This window comes from Macaca thibetana, chromosome X (assembly GCF_024542745.1).
Source record: "Macaca thibetana thibetana isolate TM-01 chromosome X, ASM2454274v1, whole genome shotgun sequence".
NCBI classification, from domain to species: Eukaryota; Metazoa; Chordata; class Mammalia; order Primates; family Cercopithecidae; genus Macaca; species Macaca thibetana.
Window position 1 is genome coordinate 66946830 of NC_065598.1, and position 23562 is coordinate 66970391.

A 23562-nucleotide genomic window follows, 5' to 3' on the forward strand; every position below is an offset into this window, starting at 1 on the left:
ACCTTCCAAGAATGAAATTCCAAGAACCTAGACGGGAAATTGCCACGTGCTTGCTCTCCCTGATGACTTCAGTTCTCTCCCATCCTGCCCCACCCCTTCCATGGGCTCCTCCCACCTACAGCTCTGATCCCTTTACTCTCTCTCTTCCCCCACACCTAAGTGCTGCCATTGCCCTAGTCACCCAGGTTCAAGCCCTGATCTCCCCACTCTGGTCATCACATCCGATCTCCTACCAAAACGTGTGGATTATTTGCAATGTCTTTTTAATCCAGTCCTTTGTTGTCATTATCACTGCCCCTACCCTGATAGTGACAAGAGCTACTTCTTGGTGAGCACCTGCTGGTAAGCATTGTGCTTGGTGCTGGAAAGACAATGGCAAATAAAGCCTATTTTCAAGGGACCTATCATCTAGTTGGGGGCGGGGGACAGCAAAGCAGGAAATGACTAAATGCATAAGTACACATTTGAGTGAATGCCATGAAGGAAGTACGTGGGATGCAATGATAGAGGCTAATACTTAGAAAAGGTGCCCAGGGACAGCTTCTCTGAGGAGGTGCCATTCAGGTTGAGACCTGTGAGATAAGCAGGAGCAGCCTGGTAGGGGAGGGGACATGGGTGTCCGGGAGGGAAGTATTTCACACTCCACTGGCCCTAATCTGCTTGTCCAGCATTATCTCCTGATACTTCTCTACAAACCAATCTAGACTCTGACTTTTTACCCATGAGCAAGACCTCTGTCTGGAGTGCGTTCAGTCCCCATCTCTTATTTAATGAAAGCCTTCAAGCTCCAGCTCAAATGTCACCTTCCATGATCATGTCACTGATCACTGCAGAGGAGCTTCCCCTTCCCTCCTTTTGAACTGCTCTAGCAGTTGGTACTGAACACACTCTGTTGTTGCAGGGTAGCAATTTGTCAATAATACACTCTCCAACCAGTCAAAAACCTTCTAGAAGGCTGGGATTGTATCTAGTGTATCTTTGTATCCCTCACAGCACATGCCTTGAACATGATTGATACTCGATAAATGATTTATGAATGAACTTCCCCTTTCTGAGCCTCACTATCTTACTCTAAAACGTGAGGAAGTTAGACAAATAATCTCCAAAGCCTCTCCCAGCTCCCACACTTAATGATCATGATAAAATAGTAGAATTCTAAAGGACATGTGCTATGCTGAATCCCTCACAAAAAGCCAGTTCACACTTTTTGTGAATTTGCAGTTAAAAAATCCAAATGGTGATGCAGATGACATAAAGGGTTTAAACAGAGCTGTCAAAGAACATGGCGCTTGAACACATTCGGTTTATACACAGTCAGACACCACAGACGGACAGGCTTGGTGCCTGCTGTGAAGAAGCAAAGAACTCCTGGGACATGCACGGACTGAGACCAGGGGAAATGGCCTTTTCCTAGCTGGGCAGAAGGGTTGCATTCCAGGACAGCTGAACAAGATAGACAACTTTGTGATAGAATCACTTCTTTCAGTCAGGCAAAGAAATGGTGCTAGGGAAATATGGGAATGGAGGCGCCAAAAGAACCACAAGATGGAACCACTCCTAAGTAGAGTCGAAGTGCCCCCAGTGGCTCCCACTGAGAGGCATTTGAGATGGGTGGGAGGGTGGTGTGGGGGCTGGGCACATCGGAGCATAGTCACAGGTGGGAGCCATAACTAGGAGGTGTGGAAACTGCCCCTGTGCCCTGCAGAGTGGAGTAACCAGGTTTGTTTTTTAGTTGGAGCAATTGCTGGCTTTGTGGCTGTTAGAATCAATGGAAGCTTTTTCAACTTTCATCTTTTCTTGAGGAAATAAAAAGGCTCGCAAACTAGGTTTGCAAACTGCCACTTCCTTTTGGCTTATCAGAGAGGTTGGGAGAAATGCAAAAAAAAAAAAAAAAAAAAAAAAAAAAAGGATAAAAAAATAAGGAGGTAAAAGTAAACAGATCCTGCTGTTAAGTAGAGGAATGTCAAAGGAGGAAATGACAGACACACGCTTCAGGGTCTACTAGAGTTCACGTCACTAAGGGTGAATTGGGTCATTCTAGAGAAGAAATAATAAACAATAGCGGAGGTAAAGGGGAATAAAAACCAGAGTCAAGAATATGAGTAGAGGACTAAAAAAAAAAAAAAACTCTCTGCATGACTGGAGCCGCCCTGTAATCACAGGCCGGAAGCCTTTCCAGGAGGCGGTGCATAGCGATCTGGGGAATGAGATAATGAAGAGAGAAATGTCAAGATTTAGTGGTTGCAGGTGACCCTGCCAGACAGCAAGAGCAGAATAATGACAGCAAACATTCTAAAGCACCTGTTCTGTGTCAGGTCTTACTCTAAGAGCTTTGTATATATTTTACTCACTTTCTCTTTACAAGTCTGTGAGGATAGTTGCGGACATCTTATAGATGAGGAAACTGAGGTCTGCAGACATTTAATAACTTGCCCAAGGTCATATAACTCCCAAGTGGGAGAGCAAAGGTTTGAACCCAGACAATGTGGTTCCAGTGTCGGTGCCTGTGCTCTGCTGCCTTGCCTAGTTCTGCTGCTACTTTCCACCTCGTCCTTCTTTGTTGTCTAGCTTCTGCTCTCTCACTACCCCACTGAAATTGTGCCTAAAAGTCAATATGACTTCCAAGTCGCCAGATCTTTTATTTTTTTTGAGAGAGTTTCTCACTCCATCACCCAGGCTGGAATGCAGTGATGCGATCCTGGTTCACTGCAACCTCCGCCTCTCAGGTTCAAGCAATTCTCCTGCCTCAGCCTCCCAAGTAGCTGGGATTACAGGTGCCCGCCACCACGCCCAGCTAACTTTTGTACTTTTAGTAGAGACGGGGTTTCACCATGTTGGTCTGGTCTCGAACTCCTGACCTCAAGTGATCCACCCGCCTCAGCCTCCCAAAGTGTTGGGATTACATGTGCGAAGCACTGCACCGGGTCCCAAGTCACCAGATCTTATGCCTTCACAGACCTCATACCCATCAGCCTTTCTGTTATATTTGGCACTGTCAATTATTCTCTCCTTCTAAAATTTTCCCCTTGGTTTCAGTGACACTACCTTCTTGGTTCTCCTACATCTCTCCTATTTCTCCTCCTCTGCCCCTTGCAGTTCCTTTTTTTATCCTTCCCTTTTAAATGTTTGTTAAAGTTGTTCTTGGCTCTCTTCTTTCTCCATATGCAATTCATTGGAGATTTCCTGGCTTCAATATTCATATAAGTCCAAAAACATTCTCCTCACCCAGGGTTGAAACGTTTATACCATCTCCAATTATGTCTACCAGTCCTCACATTCACCTTCACTGTTTCACTGCAGTTACCCCAATTCAATTCTTCATTATTTCCATTCATTCAACAAACACGTAATTCTATGTGTCAGGCCCTGTGGATACAATAGTGAGCAAAACAGATACGACCTCTGCCCTTATGGAGTTTACTGTCTTGGAGCTAGTCCAATATTAAATAAATAATCACACAAACTGATAAATGCTGTTCATGAAAAGTGTGGACCTTTATAAAAGGGTGACATAGGGCTGGGCGCAGTGGCTTATGCCTGTAATCCCAGCACTTTGGGAAGCCAAAAGGGTGGATCACGAGGTCAGGAGTTTGAGACCAACTTGGCCAACATAGTGAAACCCCATCTCTACTAAAAATACAAAAATTAGCTGGGTGTGGTGGTGGGCACCTGTAGTCTCAGCTACTTGGGAGGCTGAGGCAGGAGAATCACTTGAACCCTGGAGGCAGAGATTGCAGTGAGCCAAGACCACACCATTGCACTCCAACCTGGGTGACAGAGTGAGACTCCATCTCAAAAAAAAAAAAAAAAAAAAAGAAGAAGAAGAAGAAAGAAAAGAAAAGAAAGAAAAGAAAAGAAGAAAGACAAAAAGAAAAGAAAAGAAGAAAAAAGGGCAACATAGGGAGATTATAGTGGCCTCCAAATTAGTCTTCCTTCCTCTACCCTCTCCCTTCTCCAGTCCAATTTACCCAGTGTTGCCCAGGTTAATATTCCTGGGGTCCGTTTCTGACCCTGCCACTCCCCAGCTCAAACTCCTTCAGTGGCTTACACAGTAAAGTCTAAACTCCTTAGCCAGATATTCCAGACCCTCCACAGTCTGCTTCCAACCTGCCTTTTTAACCTCTTCCCACTATTCCCCTTTAAGGACTCCATGCTGCAAATACACTGAACCCACTGCCCCTCACACAAAGCTATGCACCTTTGCCATGCTTTTCCTTTTGCCTGGAATACCTCTCCTTTCCTTCCTTATGTCCAAATCCTATACATCTTTAAAGCCCAGTTCCACCTTATCCACAAAGCATTTCATTATTATTATTATTATTATTATTATTATTATTATTATTATTTTGAGATGGACTCTCACTCTGTCGCCCAGGCTGGAGTGCAGTGGTGTGATCATGGCTCACTGCAACCTTCACCTCCTGAGTTCAAGCGATTCTGATGCCTCAGCCACTCGAATAGCTGGGATTACGGGTGCACACCACCACACCTGGCTAATTTTGTATTTTAGCAGCGACGGGGTTTCACCATGATGGCCAGGCTGGTCTTGAACTGCTGACCTCAAGTGGTCCTCGTGCCTCGGCCTCCCAAAGTGCTGGGATTACAGGCATGAGCAGTGACTCGGTGCCCTGCCCACAAAGCATTTCCTTATTCCCTCCTCTGGAATCTCAGTACCTTCCCCCCACTTTCATAGCTCCCACCCTCTATCTTTAATATTGTAATCATTCTAATACAATACATGGAAGCCTAACCCCTTCCCCTATCAGACTATAAGCTCATTGAGGATCTAAACCACAGTCATTCACTGGCTGAATGGACAGATGAATGAATGAATGAATGAAGTTGGTGACTTCTTGATTGATGATATGGAGGGGGCTGTAAATATGCAGACATGACATGACTATTGCCTTTGATCATGTATTTTCATTGCCATTTAACAAAGAGCTGTGGGAAACCCATCAAGCCAAATAAATGCTGCCCATCTCCACCTTCCTCCACCTCTTATTCTAGCAGTTGTCCCTCTTGTAGGGATGATGGCTACACCAAAGGGGACATGGAAATGATCTTCAAGGACTATAAAGTTGTGGGCAGAAAATTCAAGGACTTGGGGGACCAGATGGTGTTTTATTTTCCTCTTACACAAGAAAATTGGTATTTGGAATAGAAAAGAATGTATAGGCTGGCCACGATGGCTCACGCCTGTAATCCCAGCACTTTCAGATGCCGAGGTGGGTGGATCACCTGAGGTCGGGAGTTCAAGACCAGCCTGGCCAACATGGAGAAACTCCGTCTCTACTAAAAACACAAAATTAGCCGGGCATGGTGGCAGGCACCTGAAATCCTAGCTACTCAGGAGGCTGACGCAGGAGAATTGCTTGAACCCGGGAGGCAGAGGTTGCAGTGAGCTGAGATCACGCCATTGCACTCCAGCCTGGGCAACAGGAGTGAAACTCCATCTCAAAACAAAACAAAACAAAACAAAAAAACCCAAAAAAACCATATATATATATATAAAAAATGAAATGGCTGCCTTTTGAGATGGAATTTTTAAAATTAATTAATTTATTTATTTTTGAGATGAGGTTGTCCTATGTTGTCCCAGCTGGAGTGCAGTGGCTATTCACAGGCAGGATCATAGCTCACTGCAGGCTCGAACTCCTGGCCTCAAGCAATCCTCCCACCTTAGCCTCCCGAGTAGCTGGGATATGGGCACAGTGGGGTGCTCCACTAGAGATGGAATTTTAGAATAGGGTTTTGTCTGGAGCATGGTTTAAAATACTGGATTGCTGGGCTCTTGGCTAAGGACAGAGTTCTCTATGATAACTGGGAAAAATGTGTTTACTGAGAGTCGTGTTGATCTGATCAAGAGAACTTTAAATTGAAAATGGAAGGGAAAGGAAAAAAGTGTCCTGATAATATCATAAAATCAATTGCTCTGGAATGATATCAGATGCGACAGCAAGAACAGTACTGGGGTAGGTGCCCATTAAGGCACAGAAGAATATATCTTGGAAAAGAGTCATAAATAGAACGTACAGCTTCAGCTGTCTTGGTATCAATACACAGCACATGCATTAGTTTGAACCATACAAAACTGCCATTATCTAGCTGTTTTTGACCTACAAAAATGGTGACCTCGTATGGTTCAACTTAATATTATAGAGTGAACTTGAAATTTTAACTCACGGTAATAAATACCAGCTAAGAGGTATCACTAAGATTTGGAGGAATGAAACTTACAACTGGAATTTGGCATTTGAAGAAGCCTAAGACGATGTCCTTTAGAATGGGAGATGACATTGTGCTATATGCATAGAAATCCACAAAGGTGGGACATAGCCCTCTATAGAGTTTTGGTGATGTTAAAAGGAGAAAGGGGCCGGGCACGGTGGCTCACGCCTGTAATCCCAGCACTTTGGGAGGCGGAGGCGGGCGGGTCACGAGGTCAAGAGATCAAGACCATCTTGGCCAACATGGTGAAACCCCGTCTCTACTAAAAATACAAAAATTAGCTGGGCGTGGTGGTGCACCCCTGTAGTCCCAGCTACTCGGGAGGCTGAGGCAGGAGAATTGCCTGAACCCGGGAGGTGGAGGTTGCAGTGAGCTGCGATCGCGCCACTGCACTCCAGCCTGGTGGCAGAGTGAGATTCCATCTAAAAAAAAAAAAAAACAGAAGAAAGAAAGAGAGGGGTTATATAGTGGAACATACCACTGCCCTGCAAAATGGAGGAAATGGGTGACATACTCCTGATGCACATTACAAAAATGGCACAGGGCAAGATACAGCAGCAATGAGGGACTTTGCTCAGAGTTGCTATAAGTTTCCCTTGCTTAAAAGCAGGACATTTGGCCGGGCGCGGTGGCTCACGCCTGTAATCCCAGCACTTTGGGAGGCCAAGGCGGTCAGATCACCTGAGGTCAGGAGTTCAAGACCAGCTTGGCCAACATGGTGAAACCCCGTCACTACTAAAAATACAAATATTAGCCGGGCATGGTGGCAGGCGCCTGTAATCCCAGCTACTTGGAAGGCTGAGGTAGGAGAATCACTTGAATCTGGGAGGCAGAGGTTGCAGTGAGCTGAGATCATGCCATTGCACTCCAGCCTGGGCGACAAGAGTGAAACTCGGTCACACACACACACACACACACACACACAAAGCAGGACATTTAAAAATTCTTTTATTATTATTATATTTTAAGTTCTAGGGTACGTGTGCACAACGTGCAGGTTTGCTACATATGTATACATGTGCCATGTTGATGTGCTGCACCCATTAACTCGTCATTTACATTAGGTATATCTCCTAATGCTATCCCTCCCCCCTCGCCCCACCCGACAGGACCCAATGTGTGATGTTCCCCGCCCTTTGTCCAAGTGTGCTCATTGTTCAATTCCCACCTATGAGTGAGAACATGCAGTGTTTGGTTTTCTGTCCTTGTGATAGTTTGCTCAGAATGACGGTTTCCAGCTTCATCCATGTCCCTACAAAGGACATAAACTCAACCTTTTTTGTGGCTGAATAGTATTGCATGGTGTATATGTGCCACATTTTCTTAATTCAGTCTATCATTGATGGACATTTGGGTTGGTCCAAGTCTTTACTACTGTGAATAGTGCCGCAATAAACATACGTGCAAATATGTCTTTATAGTAGCATGATTTATAATCTTTTGGGTATATACCCAGTAATGGGATCGCTGGGTCAAATGGTATTTCTAGTTCCAGATCCTTGAGGAATCACCACACTGTCTTCCGCAATGGTTGAACTAGTTTACACTCCCACCAACAGTGTAAAAGCGTTCCTATTTCTCCACATCCTCTCCAGCACCTGTTGTTTCCTGACTTTTTAATGATTGCCATTCTAACTGGAGTGAGATGGTATCTCATTGTGGTTTTGATTTGCATTTCTTTGATGACCAGTGATGATGAGCATTTTTTCATGTGTCTGTTGGCTGCATAAATGTCTTCTTTTGAAAAGTGTCTGTTCATATCCTTTGCCCACTTTTTGATGGGGTTGTTTGATTTTTTTCTTGTAAATTTGTTTAAGTTCTTTGTAGATTCTGGATATTAGCCCTTTGTCAGATGGGTAGATTGCAAAAATTTTCTCCCATTCTGTAGGCTGCCCATTCACTCTGATGATAGTTTCTTTTGCTGTGCAGAAGCTCTTTAGTTTAATTAGATCCCATTTGTCAATTTTGGCTTCTGTTGCTGTTGCTTTTGGTGTTTTAGTCATGAAGTCCTTGCCCATGCCTATGTCCTGAATGGTATTGCCTAGGTTTTCTTCTAGGGTTTTTATGGTTTTAGGTCTAACATTTAAGTCTCTAATCCACCTTGAATTAATTTTTGTATAAGGTGTAAGGAAGGGATCCAGTTTCAGCTTTCTACATATGGCTAGCCAGTTTTCCTAACACCATTTATTCAATAGAGAATCCTGTCCCCATTTCTTGTTTTTTTCAGGGTCGTCAAAGATCAGATGGTGGTAGATGTGTGGTGTTATTTCTGAGGCCTCTGTTCTATTCCATCGGTCTCTATCTCTGTTTTGGTACCAGTACCATGCTCTTTTGGTTACTGTAGCCTTGTAGTATAGTTTGAAGTCAGGTAGCATGATACCTCAAGCTTTGTTCTTTTTACTTAGGATTGTCTTAGCAATGTGGACTCTTTTCTGGTTCCATATGAACTTTAAAGTAGATTTTTCCAATTCTGTGAAGAAAGTCATTGGTAGTTTGATGGGGATGGCATTGAATCTATAAATTACCTTGGGTAGTATGGCCATTTTCACAATATTGATTCTTCCTATCCATGAGCATGCAATGTTCTTCCATTTGTTTGTGTCCTCTTTTATTTCGTTGAGCAGTGGTTTGTAGTTCTCCCTGAAGAGGTCTTTCATATCCCTTGTAAGTGGATTCCTAGGTATTTTATTCTCTTTGTAGTAATTGTGAATGGGAGTTCACTCATGATTTGACTCTCTGTTTTTCAGTTATTGGTGTATAGGAATGCTTGTTATTTTTGCACATTGATTTTGTATCCTGAGACTTTGCTGAAGTTGCTTATCAGCTTAAGGAGATTTTGGGTTGAGATGATGGGGTTTTCTAAATATATAATCATGTCATCTGCAAACAGGGACAATTTGATTTCCTCTTTTCTTAATTGAATACCCTTTATTTCTTTCTCTTGCCTGATTGCCCTGGCCAGAACTTCCAACACTATGTTGAATAGGAGTGGTAAGAGAGGGCATCCTTGTCTTGTGCCGGTTTTCAAAGGGAATGCTTCCAGTTTTTGCCCATTCAGTATGATATTGGCTGTGGGTTTGTCATAAATAGCTCTTATTATTTTGAGACATGTTCCATCAATACCTAGTTTATTGAGAGTTTTAGCATGAAGGGCTGCTGAATTTTGTTGAAGGCCTTTTCTGCATCTATTGAGATAATCATGTGGTTTTTGTCTTTGGTTCCATTTACGTGATGGATTATGTTTATTGATTTGTGTATGTTGAACCAGCCTTGCATCCCAGGGATGAAGCCAACTTGATCTTGGTGGATAAGCTTTTGGATGTGCTGCTGGATTCAGTTTGCCGGTATTTTATTGAGGATTTTTGCATCAATGTTCATCAGGGATATTGGTCTAAAATTCTCTTTTTTTGTTGTGTCTCTACCAGGCTTTGGTATCAGGATGATGCTGGCCTCATAAAATGAGTTAGAGCGGATTCTCTCTTTTTCTACTGATTGGAATAGTTTCAGAAGGAATGGTACCAGCTCCTCTTTGTACCTCTGGTAGAATTTGGCTGTGAATCTTTCTGATTCTGGACATTTTTGGTTGGTAGGCTATTAATTATTGCCTCAATTTCAGATCCTGTTATTCGCCTATTTGGGGATTCAACTTCTTCCTGGTTTAGTCTTGGGAGGGTGTATGTGTCCAGGAATTTATCCATTTCTTCTAGATTTTCTAGTTTATTTGCCTAGAGGTGTTTATAGTATTCTCTGATGGCAGTTTGTATTTCTGCGGAATTGGTGGTGACATCCCCTTTATCATTTTTTATTGCGTCTATTTGATTCTTCTCTCTTTTCTTCTTTATTAGTGTTGCTAGTGGTCTACTAATTTTGTTAATCTTTTAAAAAAAAAGCAGCTCCTGGACTTATTGAGTTTTTGAAGGGTTTTTGTGTCTCTCTCCTTCAGTTTTGCTCTGATCTCAGTTATTTCTTGCCTTCTGCTAACTTTTGCATTTGTTTGCTCTTGCTTCTCTAGTTCTTTTAATTGTGATGTTAGGATGTCAATTTTAGGTCTTTCTTGCTTTCTCTTGTGGGCAATTAGTGCAATAAACTTGCTTCTACACACTGCTTTAAATGTGTCCCATAGATTCTGGTATGTTGTGTCTTTGTTCTCATTGGTTTCAAAGAACATCTTTTTTTCTTCCTTCATTTCGTTATTTACACAGTAGTCATTCAGGAGCAGGTTGTTCAGTTTCCATGTAGTTGTGCAGTTTTTAGTGAGTTTCTTAATCCTGAGTTCTAATTTGATTGCACTGTGGTCTGAGACACAGTTTGTTGTGATTTCGTTATTTTACATTTGCTGAGGAGTGCTTTATTTCCAACTATGTGGTCAATTTTGGAATAAGTGCGATGTGGTGCTGAGAAGAATGTATATTCTATTGATTTGGGGTGGAGTGTTCTGTAGATGTCTATTAGGTCTGCTTGGTGCAGAGCTGCGTTCAATTCCTGGATATCCTTGTTAACTTTCTGTCTCGTTGATCTGTCTAATGTTGACAGTGGGGTGTTAAAGTCTCCCATTATTGTTGTATGGGAATCTAAGTCTCTTTGTAAGTCTCTGAGGACTTGCTTTATGAATCTGGGTGCTCCTGTATTGGTTGCATATATATTTATGATAGTTAGCTCTTGTTGAATTGATCCCTTTACCATTATGTAATGGCCTTCTTTGTCTCTTTTTGTTTTTGTTGGTTTAAAGTCTGTTTTATCAGAGACTAGGTTTGCAACCCCTGCTCTTTTTAGCTTTCTATTTGCTTGGTAGATCTTCCTCCATCCCCTTATTTTGAGCCTATGAGTGTCTCTGCATGTGAGATGGGTCTCCTGAATATAGCACACTGATAGGTCTTGATTCTTTATCCAATTTGCCAGTCTGTATCCTTTAACTGGGGCATTTAGTCCATTTACACTTAAGGTTAATATTGTTATGTGTGAATTTGATCCCGTCATTATGATGTTAGCTGGTTATTTTGCCCATTAATTGATGCAGTTTCTTCCTAGCATTGATGGTCTTTACAATTTGACATGTTTTTGCAGTGACTGGTACCGGTTGTTCCTTTCCATGTTTAGTACTTCCTTCAGGAGCTCTTGTAAGGCAGGCCTGGTGGTGACAAAATGTCTCAGCATTTGCTTGTCTGTAAAGGATTTTATTTCTCCTTCACTTATGAAGCTTTATTTGGCTGGATATGAAATTCTGGGTTGAAAATTCTTTTCTTTAAGAATGTTGAATATTGGCCCCCACTCTCTTCTGGCTTGTAGAGTTTCTGCTGAGAGATCTGCTGTTAGTCTGATGGGCTTCCTTTTGGTGGTAATGTGACCTTTCTCTCTGGCTGCCCTTAACATTTTTTTCCTTCCTTTCAACCTTGGTGAATCTGACAATTATGTGTCTTGGGGTTCCTCTTCTCGAGGAGTATCTTTGTGGTGTTCTCTGAGTTTCCTGAATTTGAATTCTGGCCTGCCTTGCTAGGCTGGGGAAGTTCTCCTGGATAATATCCTGAAGAGTGTTTTTCAACTTGGTTCCATTCTCCCCGTCGCTTTCAGGTACACCAGTGAAACATAGATTTGGTCTTTTCACATAGTCCCATATTTCTTGGAGGATTTGTTCATTTCTTTTTACTCTTTTTTCTCTAAACTTCTCTTCTTGCTTCATTTCATTAATTTGATCTTCAATAACTGATACCCTTTCTTCCACTTAAGTGAATCAGCTACTGAAGCTTGTGCATGTGTCGTGTAGTTCTCGTGCCATGGTTTTCAGTTCCATCAGGTCACTTAAGGTCTTCTCTACACTGTTCTAGTTAGCCATTTGTCTAGTCTTTTCTCAAGGTTGTTAGCTTCCTTGCAATGGATTCGAACATCCTTCTTTAGCTTGGAGAAGTTTGTTATTACCGACCTTCTGAAATCTACTTCTGTCAACTTGTCAAAGTAATTCTCTGTCCTGCCTTGTTCTGTTGCTGGCAAGGAGCTGCTATTCTTTGGAGGAGAAGAAGCGCTCTGGTTTTTAGAATTTTCAACTTTTCTCCTCTGGTGTCTCCCCATCTTTGTGGTTTTTATCTACCTTTGGTCTTTGATGTTGGTGACCTACAGATGGGGTTTTGGTGTAGATGTCCTTTTTGTTGATGTTGATGCTATTTCTTTCTGTTTGTTCATTTTCCTTCTAACAGTCAGGTCCCTCAGCTGCAGGTCTGTTGGAGTTTGCTGGAGGTCCACTCCAGACCCTCTTTGCCTGAGTATCAGCAGCAGAGGCTGCAGAACAGCAAATTGCAGAACAGCAAATATTGCTGCCTGATCCTTCCTCTGGAAGCTTCGTCTCAGAGGGGCATCCGTGGGCGTGGGACCCTCCGAGCCAGGCATGTGATATAATCTCCTCGTGTGCCGTTTGCTAAGACTGTTGGAAAAGCGCAGTATTTGGGTGGTAGTGTCTCGATTTTCTGGTACAGTCTGTCACGGCTTCCCTTGGCTAGGAAAGGGAAATCACCTGACCCCTTGCACTTCCTGGGTGAGGCGATGTCCCACCCTGCTTCAGCTCACCCTCCGTGGGCTGCACCCACTGTCCAACCAGTCCCAGTGAGATGAACCAGGTACCTCAGTTGGAAATGCAGAAGTCACCAGTCTTCTGAGTCGATCACACTGGGAGCTGCAGACCAGAGCTATTCCTATTCAGCCATCTTGGAACAGACCTTTTTTTTTTTTTTTTTTTTTTTTTGCAACAAAGTCTCACTCGGTCTCACAGGCTGGAGTGCAGTGGCACAATCTCAGTTCATTGCAACCTCTGTATCCCAGGTTCACATGATTCTCTTGCCTCAGCCTCCCATAGCTGGGATTACAGGTGCCCTCCACCATGCCCGGCTAATTTTTGTATTTTTATTTTTATTTATTTTTTTTTTTTTTGAGACGGAGTCTCGCTCTGTCGCCCGGGCTGGAGTGCAGTGGCCGGATCTCAGCTCACTGCAAGCTCCGCCTCCCGGGTTTACGCCATTCTCCTGCCTCAGCCTCCCGAATAGCTGGGACTACAGGCGCCCGCCACCTCGCCTGGCTAGTTTTTTGTATTTTTTTTAGTAGAGACGGGGTTTCACCGTGTTAGCCAGGATGGTCTCGATCTCCTGACCTCGTGATCCGCCCGCCTCGGCCTCCCAGAGTGCTGGGATTACAGGCTTGAGCCACCGCGCCTGGCCAATTTTTGTATTTTTAGTAGAGATGGGGTTTCACTATGTTGGCCAGGCTAGTCTCAAACTCCTGACCTCAGGTGATCTGCCCTCCCTGGCCTCTCAAAGTGTTGGGATTACAGGTGTGAGCCACCTCACCTGGCCTAGAAATTCTTTACTTGTCTTGCTGACAATATTACCCCTCAGAACATAAAGAAATCAACAAGAGGGACTGTTTGCTGTTTATTACCAAATTCTGACCAATTAACAAAGAACTGATGGGTGAAGTGGAAACTTGAGGAACCATATGATGTCAATTTGTGAAAGCATAATGCTAGACATAGTAAGGTATTTTGCCTAAGAATTTAAGAGGGCAGACTTCAAAGTTCAGAGAAAAAAAAAGGTAGCAAGAGGGAAAAGAGTGAGGACAGGTCTGATACATGTGACTTAAAAATTTTTTGTTTTTGAGACAGGGTCTCACTCTGTCACCCAGGCTGGAGTGCGGTGGTGTGATCTCAGCTCACTGCAACCTCTGCCTCCCAAGGTCAAATGATCCTCCCACCTCAGCTTTTTGAGTAGCTGGGACTACAGACACGCATCACAACACCTGGCTAAGTTTTGTATTTTGTTGTAGAGACTGGGTTTTGCCATGTTGCCCAGGCTGGTCTTGAACTCCTGGGCTCAAGCAATCCACCTGCCTCAGCTTCCTAAAATGCTGGGATTACAGGTATGAGCCATTGCGCCTGGCCAGATGTGACTTTAAATCATGGCTATGCCATTTACCAGTGGTGTTACTTTGGTTAAGTTACTTAAACTCTCTGAGCTTCACTTTCTCACAGGAATCACTAAGGAGAAAGGAAAGAGAGAGAGTGAAAGGAGGGAATGAAATGGAATCACCTACTTCACAGGGTTGTTAGTCAATTAAATGAGATAACACATGTGTAAGTGCTTAGCACTTAGTGGATAGGTATTAATTGTTAGTTTTCGTGCACTTTCTACCTGGCTGCCTTCCCAAAAGCGTTGAAAGGCCCTTAAAAACTAAATTCTGACCATATATGTGTGAATCATTTTAAGGAACATGTAAAAGGAGAGGTATCTAAAGAAAATGATGCAAATAAACAGAGAGTTCTTTGTTTGAGATGCAGTTTTTCTCCTGTTGCCCTGGCTGGAGTGCAATGGTGCAATCTCAGCCCACCGCAACCTTCGCCTCCCAGGTTCAAGTGATTCTCCTGCCTCAGCCTCCCTAGTAGCTGGGATTACAGGCATGTGCCACCATGTCCGGCTAATTTTGTAATTCTTTTTTTTTTTTTTTTTTTTAGTAGAGACAGGGTTTCTCCATGTTGGTCAGGCTGGTCTCGAACTCCCAACCTCAGGTAATCTGCCCACCTCAGCCTCCCAAAGTGCTGGGATTACAGGCGTGAGCCACCACGCCTGGCCGACAGAGGGTTGTTTGATGATGAGACATTAAAAAGATAGAAAGAAGAGCATCTGACCAAGGAAGAATATAAGATGGTAACATGGAACTGCCAAAGTCATGTCAGGAAGGCCTGGCCCAAAATGAGCTAATTCTAGAAGTTTAAAAAAAAAAAAAAAAAAAAAAGAGGCTGTTTACAGTTTAGTTTGCATCAAAAAACAAATCAAGGAAGCCTTCAAGTCCATTTGGGGCACATAGTATGTTTTAATTATTATCAGTTTTTTAAATTATAAAAGTAATATAAGCACATGTAAAAAAAATTCCAATAGTACCACAGGGTATAAAATGAAAAATAAAATGGGGCAATGCTTACCAGACAACAAAGATAAATATGACCCTGTAATTCCTACTTTGCTTTGGTCTTCTCTGCCATCTAAATTCTGAACATTAGATTGGAAAGGGTCAAGTAGACATTGGCAAGAGGCAACCGGGGATCATGGTAAGTAAGAAAGCACCAAGATGCTTTAAATGAGTCTCTTGACCTAGACAAATTGTATGTCAGGATGTTGAGAGAACCTATAGTGAGATTGCTAAACTGGTGTTTGTAACCTTTGGGGAATCATGGGGAATGAGAGATGCCCCAAAGTCTAGAGAAGGATATATGCTTTTTTTTTGAGACAGAATCTCACTCTGTTGCCCAGGCTGGAGTGCAGTGGTGCGATCTCAGCTCACTGCAAGCTCTGCCTCCCAGGTTCACGCCATTCTCCTGCCTCAGCCTCCTGAGTAGCTGGGACTACAGGCGCCCACCACCACGCCCGGCTAATTTTTTTGTATTTTTGGTAGAGATGGGGTTTCACTGTGTTAGCCAGGATGGTCTTGATCTCCTGACTTCATGATCCACCCGCCTTGGCCTTCCAAAGTGCTGGGATTACAGGCGTGAGCCACTGCACCCGGCCCCCCTTTTTTTTTTGCTGGGGGGAAGATGATAGATTTCACAAGCTTTAGACAAGAAGGTTTCATCTTAATCCCAAGAAAGTCTCTGGAATACGTTATTGGAAGGAATGGTTTGCATGAGAGTCTTTAGAGGGGATCTAGTGATCCCAAAGAGTTTATAAACACTCTACCTAAGAATAGCTTAAGATAGAGTAAGCTCATTTTCTTTTCTGAAATGAGCTTAGTAAATCAAAATAAATGGGTAAAGCTTTGAAAATGGGTAAAGTGTAGCTGGGTTCCAGCAAAGCATTGACAAAAATCACTCATGACATTCTTGTGAAAAGGCTGGAAAAAATGTAGACAGTACAATTATTGAGCAGGCAAATGATCATCCCAAAGTCTGCTATTAATGGATCAATGTTTAAGTTATTTATATACTAGTTTATTATCTATTGCCCCCACTAGAATGTAAGCTCTTTGAAGGAGAGACTTGGTCCTCTATTTTGTTCACCACTTTATCCCTTGTACCATGAAGTGTCCAGTCCGTTAACAGGAAGTGTTCAGGAAATATTTGTTGCATGAATGAAATAATCCACAAGTAAGACTGCAAAGCACTTCACCAAGCTCTGTCTCAGCCCACTCCTGTTCAGTGTTTTGTCATATACTTGGTTAAAGCCATTAGCTGGCATGCTGATCAAATGTGCAGGTGATGTCAGCCTGAGAAGGATAAGTAACCTACTTAAAGACAGACTCTGCATCCAAAAAGATTAGCTGGCAAGAGCAATTTAATAGTGATACAATCAATTAGATTTTTGTTGTTGTTGTTGTTGCTGTTGTTGTTTGCTTTTTTGAGATGGAGTTTCACTCGTTGCCCAGGCTAGAGTGCAATGGCGCGATCTCGGCTCACTGTAACCTCTGCCTCGCGGGTTCAAGCGACTCTCCTGCCTCAGCCTCCTGAGTAGCTGGGATTATAGGCATGCGCCACCATGTCTGGCTAATTTTTGTATTTTTAGTAGAGACGGGGTTTCTCCATGTTGATCAGGCTGGTCTCAAACTCCCGACCTCAGGTGATTCACCTGCCTCAGCCTCCCAAAGAGCTGGAAATACAGGCGTGAGCCACCGCACCAAGCCAATTAGATGTTTTAAAACCTGGAAGTAGGCCAGACTTGGTGACTCATGCCTGCAATCCCAACATTTTGGGAAACTGAAGCAGGAAGATCACTTGAGCTCAGGAGTTTGAGACCAGTCTGGACAACATAGTGAGACCTCTTCTCTACTAAAAATATATATTAAAAAATTAGCTAAGCATGGTGGTGCATGCCTATAGTTTCCGCTACTCGGGAGGCTGAGGCAGGAGGATGCTTGAGCCTGGGAGTTTGAAGCTGCAGTGAGCTATGATTGCACCACTGCACTACGGCCTGGGTGACAGAGAAAATCCTGTTTCAAAAGCAAACACAAAAACCTGGAAGTACAAGCACAGACATTAATTAATGGCCGTATGTTGTAGAAAAAAGACTTAGAAGTTTTCATTCATTCTTTCAACAAATATTTATTGGAAGTACCAGGCAGGCCATGTGCGGTGGCTCACTCTTGTAATCCAAGCACTCTGGGAGGCAGAGGCGGGCAGATTGAGCTCAGGAGTTCGAGACCAGCCTGGGCAACATGGTGAAATCCCATCTCTACAAAAAAATAGAAAAATTAGCTGAGTGTGGTGGCACTCGTCTGTAGTCCCAGCTACTTGGAAGGCTGAGATGGGAGGATCGTTTGAGCCCAGGAGGCGGAAGTTTCAGTGACCTGAGATCACACCACTGCCCTCCAGCCTGGGCAACAGAGCAGGACCCCATCTCAAAAAAAAAAAAAAAAGTGTGCTAGGCACTGTGCTGGACCCTGGGATTATACAATAAGGAGGAAAACACACCATCTTCTCTCATGGAGCTTAAAGACTATTGAGGGAAATGGATATTAATCAAATTATTCCACAAACAAATGTATTTATTTGAAGCTGTGAAGAATAAAACAATGCTGAGAGCATAGAGTAAGAGAACTTGACCTAATCAGGGAAAGTTTTTCTGAGGCACTGACACATGAGCAGGCTTCTCAAAGATAAGTAGGAGTAAACTAAGGTGAAGGCAGGGAAGAGCAAACAGTGAGCCTGGTGAGTCAACAACATGAAGGGCCTGCTTCAATGCCATGTGGTACCTTTCCCTTCTCCTTGGCACGGCTGGGGTCAGGGTCAGGGCCTGGTGGTGGGTTCGGCTAGAGACTCAGCTTGCTTGCTCTCTAGACTGGAGGCTCCCTTGATAAGTTGGCCAGAGTGTTCACTGGGGCTTGGGCCAAAGGGGCAGCCTGTTGGTCAGGTTGGTGAGGTTAGGGCTGGAGAGACAGACAAAATGACTAGAAGATTGGGATCATATAGACAGAACGAGCCAATAAGTGAATATCGGAGGTTAATCAGCCAGGCTTCTCAATGTTGAAAGAAAGAGTTACAAATAGGGAAAGGGGAGAAAGCTAGAATAAATCCACTGGCGTTGGATTGAAAATGGAACTGTCAGCCAGGTGTGGTGGCTCACGCTTGTAATCCCAGCGCTTTGGGAGGCTGAGGTAGGTGAATCACCTGAGGTCAGGAGTTCGAGACCAGCCTGGTCAACATGGCGAAACCCCATCTCTACTAAAAATACAAAAATTAGCCGGGCATGGTGGCACACTCCTGTAGTCTCAGCTACTTGGGAGGCTGAGGCAGGAGAATCGCTTGAACCCGGGAGGCAGAGGTTGCAGTGAGCCGAGATAGTGCCGTTGCACTCCAGCCTGGACAACAGAGCAAGACTCCATCTGAAAAAAAAAGAAAAGAAAAGAAAGTGGAGCTATCAGTACGAACTCATGATTTTATATCTATGCATGTATATGTATACATTCATCTATATGTATGTACACACACACATTTATGTCCCAGCTCTGTCCACTGAGAGGACCTAGAAATAATGTCACCCCTGTAATAATGAGTACACTTCTAGGACCAAGATCTCGGACACTAACTACCACTCTGTTATAAGGCGTCACAGCTCCTGGGAGAAATGACTGATTCCAGATCTGGCACAGGGAAAGTACAAGATAAGCCCTGGTGCATCTTTTTGTGCCACGAAATAAGGAAGTGCTGAAACAATGATGGGGACATGTCAAATGGGGGTAGGAGCCAGCCTTGGGCAGCAAAATAGATAATGATAATGGCTTATAACCCATTTAATAAAATAGGTGTCCATTAGTCTGTACTAAAATGCATTTTAAAAACATGAATAAATGGGGGAGAAGAAAAACCTCTGCCTTACCAATGCCAGCTAATAAACGAACAGGGAATGATGGAAGCAGAAAAATCAACATTTAGCAACCATCACAGTACAAATGTTCAGGCAAGAATCACCAATGGATGCTAAAACTAGTGGTGAAAGTTTAATGAGGAACGTGGTATTTACTTAGTCTCAAACTATCTTCCACCAAGTACCTCATAATTAATTATTAACCACTAAGTACAAAATATTTATCAACTAAGTTTCCATTGGAGAGACCTGGCAGACACCTTCTTAACTTTAGTAACAGGGCAAATTGACATTGTGTGCTTGCTGGTATGACGCACTGAGAACACATCATTTTTCTGTGGTACATGTACCCAAAACGCATAAACTGAAGCTAATCATTAGGAAACATCAGAACCACCTAAATTGAGGTGCACGGTACAAAATAATTAGCCTGTACTCTTCAAAAATGTCAAGGTCATAACAGATAAGGAGAGATTGCGGAACCATTTCAGTTTTTCAGGAGATGGCAGAGACATGACAACTAAATACAACTTATAATCCTGAACTTAGGAAGGACTTTACTAGGATAATCAGTGAAATTTGAATGGGGTCTGTGGATTAGACGGTAGAATTGAGTCATTGTCAATTTTCTAATTTTGATGGTTGTACTGTGGTTATGTAGGAGAGTATCCCAGTTTTTATGAAATACTCACTGAGGCATTAAGGGGAAATGGGGCAGGATGTCTGCAAATTAATCTCAACTGGTTCAGAAAGAAACTGAGAGAGTGACAGGAAGGCAATGTGGTAAAAAATAAATAGGGAAGCTGGATAAAGGGTGTATATCAATTCTTTGTGCTTGGTTGCAACTTTTTTTAAGTCTGAAACTATGTCAAAATCAAAAGTTTGAAAGTGTTAATACAAATCAACTGGGGGAAAAGGCAGTGTAATCTTATGGTACACTAATGCCCGTCTACCCAGGAAGAGGCTGCTCAGCTGTATTGGTCAGACCTCACTGCAACATGGGGCTTGGCTTTTGGAAGGTGAGGTGACCAGATCACAGGAGGAACAACTAAGGCGTCTGAGGATGTTTACCCCAAAGGAGAAAGAGCCTGGAGGACAGAGATGAGCCTGGCTTCTGTCTTTAGGGGCATCTCCAAGAGGCATCTGTGACACAGGAAGCAGATTTGTTACAGGGAGACAGACTTCTGCTTAGTATGAGGTGGGGCGTTTTACCCATTAGAGAGCAAAACAGGTGGGTTCAGCTATCTCAGGATTTCCCTGTCATGGGATAAGTTCCTTTTTTTTTTTTTTTGAGATGGAGTCTTGCTCTGTCACCCAGTCTGGAGTACAATGGCTCGATCTCAGCTCACTGCAACCTCTGCCTTCTGGGTTCAAACGATTCTCCTGCCTCAGACTCCCAAGTAGCTGGGACTAAAGGCACGTGCCACCATGCCTGGCTAATTTTTTTTTTTTTTTTTTTTTTGTATTTTTAGTAGAGATGGGAGTTTTGCCATATTGGCCAGGCTGGTCTTGAACTCCCGGCCTCAAGTGATCTGCCCACCTCAGCCTCCCAAAGTGCTAGAATTATAGGCAAGAGCCACTACGCCCGGCCTGGGATAAGTTCTGTTAGAAACTGGGCAACTGATTCTCAAGGATGTCAGAGAGATTTCACGAACCAGATAAATGCTGGCCTTGGTGACCACTAAGGTCCTTCCAAATAAGAGTCTGGGATTCTTTGTTATCTTCAGGGATTGGGAATTTGAGCACTTTGGGAATAAAATGCGATCTGTGTTGAACTGGGATGAACATTCTCTTTTGTTCACATGGGGCATAAACCATCTTGCTCTCACATGGTCTGTTTCAATATCATCCTTAGCACTTTGGAAAATTTGTTTGTCCCCCAGAAATGAGCTGGTCACCAAGGTAAATTCAACATGCTTTTATTTTAGAAAGTTTATTCAACAACATGAAAACAGGGTCTGAGGAAACAGAAACAAAAGCTCAAGAGAAACTCTGGCAAAAATTTAAACAGTCAGCATCTCAGGACAACGTATCTTCTTCATGTGGCCGTGAGCTTGCCTAATCTGACTTGCTCCAGTAGCCATGTTCATGAAAAACTGGGCCCTTGTTGTTACTCAGTGCTTCCACAAGCTGACTATACAGCATATTCATCTGGGAAAGAGAACAACAAATTTCTTGAAGGGAAAAGGAAACATGGGAAAGCTTCCCAGACCCATGGTGAAGGCATGAAAGTCTAACTGTTACCTTTGGAGATCTGAAGCATCTCAGATTTGGGGAGAAAATACAGTCCTCTCTTGAGGAAAAGGAATCCCCTATTATAAGGGAGAAGATACTTAACTATAAAATATCCTTTGCTTTTATTTGGTAACAAGGCTTTTTCTCCACCAAACCTCTCCTGGTTAGCCCATGGCCCAGAACTCTGTAATTGAGAATAGTTCCTGGAGAAGATGCCTTTTTCAACAGTTATTGCTTTGAGCAGAGGCCAGTCCTTTCCCACATGCACTGGCACTGACAGTGATGCATCTTTCCAGAGCTCACTCTTGGCATTCCTCTTAATTAGATTCTATTTGCTATCCTTAAGTTTCCCCCTGTTCTGTCCTTCTTGGTTTTTGCTCTAAGGAATTACTGTTTATGGTCTCCTAATTCTTGAGGTTATGTGGAACCACTGAGAGGAACAATGAGCAAGATCCTTTCCTAGCCAAGGAGGATGGGGTTGAGTCCTTGTGGAGAGCCCAGCCATAACCTCTTGCCCCCTAGGGCATGTCATCTGCCCTAGCCCTCTCCCTCCTCACCTGAGTTTCATAGCTTTCCTTGAAGGAGGTAAGGTGGTCAAGGAAACGCAAGGCCAGGCCACACCACTTTTCAGTAGATACATACTTGCTCCTGCTAAACATAAGTATTCCAGTATTCCAGGACTTGACCATCAGCCAGAGAATCTCCATTTCTGGGTAGTCTTTCTGAAATCCAAGAACAGAAATTTTGCAGTGATTACTGTCACAGTTCATTGTGGCACTACCTGTATCCATGCCATGTCCCTTTATTACTAAACAAACAGTGGGCATTGAGGAAGGTCTGTGCTCCTGGAAAGTGTAGGAGGAGAGCACTTTGAAGGTTTGTCAGCTGTAGAATGTTCCATAGCAAGATCTCATGAAGAAACATAAACCGAGGCCCTCTTTGACTGAAGGAAAGAATTAGAAAGATTCCTAATCTCCCTGAAGCAGGAGAAAAACCTGTATACTGTTTGTGGCTTCCCTTGATTCTGTCTTCAGTCAATCATCTCCCTAATACCTACCTCTACTTTTTGGAGAAAGTTGTCAAGAAGCAGTTGTATTGAATTTCTTAATTTCTGTCACCAGAATTAGTCCACATTTGGAGTAGAAATTATATTCATCTTCAGAGTTAACAATATCTACCTAGCTATGAACACAGCACACATTTCTAAAATGGTCCCTTAGCCTTATCAGTGGTCTTTAACACGACTAATCACAAGATTATATTTGCTTCTTCACAACACTTTGCAATAGTGAAAAGTATTAGTCTAAGAAGCTACTTTCTTGGTTCTTGCATAGGAGATGGAACACAAAGAAAGCATTCATGTTAAATCCCCAGAAGGGAGAAATGTGATAGGAGACACATTAGGCAGCAGCTTTTTGAGAGTGTCAAGAATGCTGTCTCAGCTGCCATCCTTTCATTCATTTGGATCCAAAAAGAAATTCCTATACATAAATCACTGTGATAATGAGGGCACTAAGAGGGAAAAGACAAAACTTTTATCCTAAAGGTTGCGCAATGCTTTTGGGGACACAAGGCATCCACATGTAAAGACGACTTCACAAGGTATGTGATTAAGAGACACAAACATTAGGTGCTCCCATTCAGTTAAAGAAATGAGCACTGGGATAACCCAGTCAGAGGCGGTCTAGTCTCTGCTTGAAACAGTACCCCTCATCCTTGTCCAGTTCGTAGACTTATACTTTTTCTTCAAATTCACAAGCAGAGTTAGTTGTCTGTTTCCATAGCAAGCTGTCCATTCCTCTAATATAACTTACATCATATTGTTTTGAAATGCTATATATTTATCTCCTCCAGACTATTGAGTTCCTTGAGGTACAGGGAATTTTTCTTGTGCATTTTTGTCTCTTTAGAGTCCAGCATTGTGCCTGGCACATAAGAGAGGCACAACAGATGTTTGCTGAATGAATGAATGAACAAATGAATCAAATCCAGTCAGATGCCACCTCCTCAGTGAGGATTTCCCTGGCTCTCCTCAATTTCTTGCTCAAACCTCTTTGCCCCTCTGGTACTTTGTTCACAGCATCCATAATAGTACTTTGAACACTGTACTGCCTGTCTCCCCCACTAGGCAAGGAGCCCCTTGAAGGTAAAATGACATTTGCTTTTGTATATCCACAGCTTGGCACAGTGTCTGATGCAGGGTATGAGTGTTGTGATTTTAATGTTATGAATGAGAAAAAAAAGACTTAAACAAACAAACAAACATGAT

At 43.1% G+C, this 23562-nt stretch overlaps 2 protein-coding genes across 2 annotated transcripts in view; one reads left to right on the plus strand and one right to left on the minus strand.

Annotated features, from left to right (window-relative positions):
* Nucleotides 1–23562, plus strand: part of LOC126946196 (60S ribosomal protein L37-like) — a 321281-nt gene that overhangs the window by 13507 nt on the left and 284212 nt on the right. The window lies entirely within an intron of this gene.
* TEX11 (testis expressed 11) overlaps nt 20961–23562 on the minus strand; it is a 323712-nt gene continuing 321110 nt past the window's right edge. Inside the window, exons 29-30 of the mRNA XM_050776219.1 lie at nt 21851–22015; nt 20961–21209 (exon numbers count right to left, since the gene is read on the minus strand). Coding sequence (XP_050632176.1) covers nt 21117–21209; nt 21851–22015 — 258 coding nt within the window. The 3' untranslated portion in view covers nt 20961–21116. The remainder of the gene's footprint in view (nt 21210–21850; nt 22016–23562) is intronic.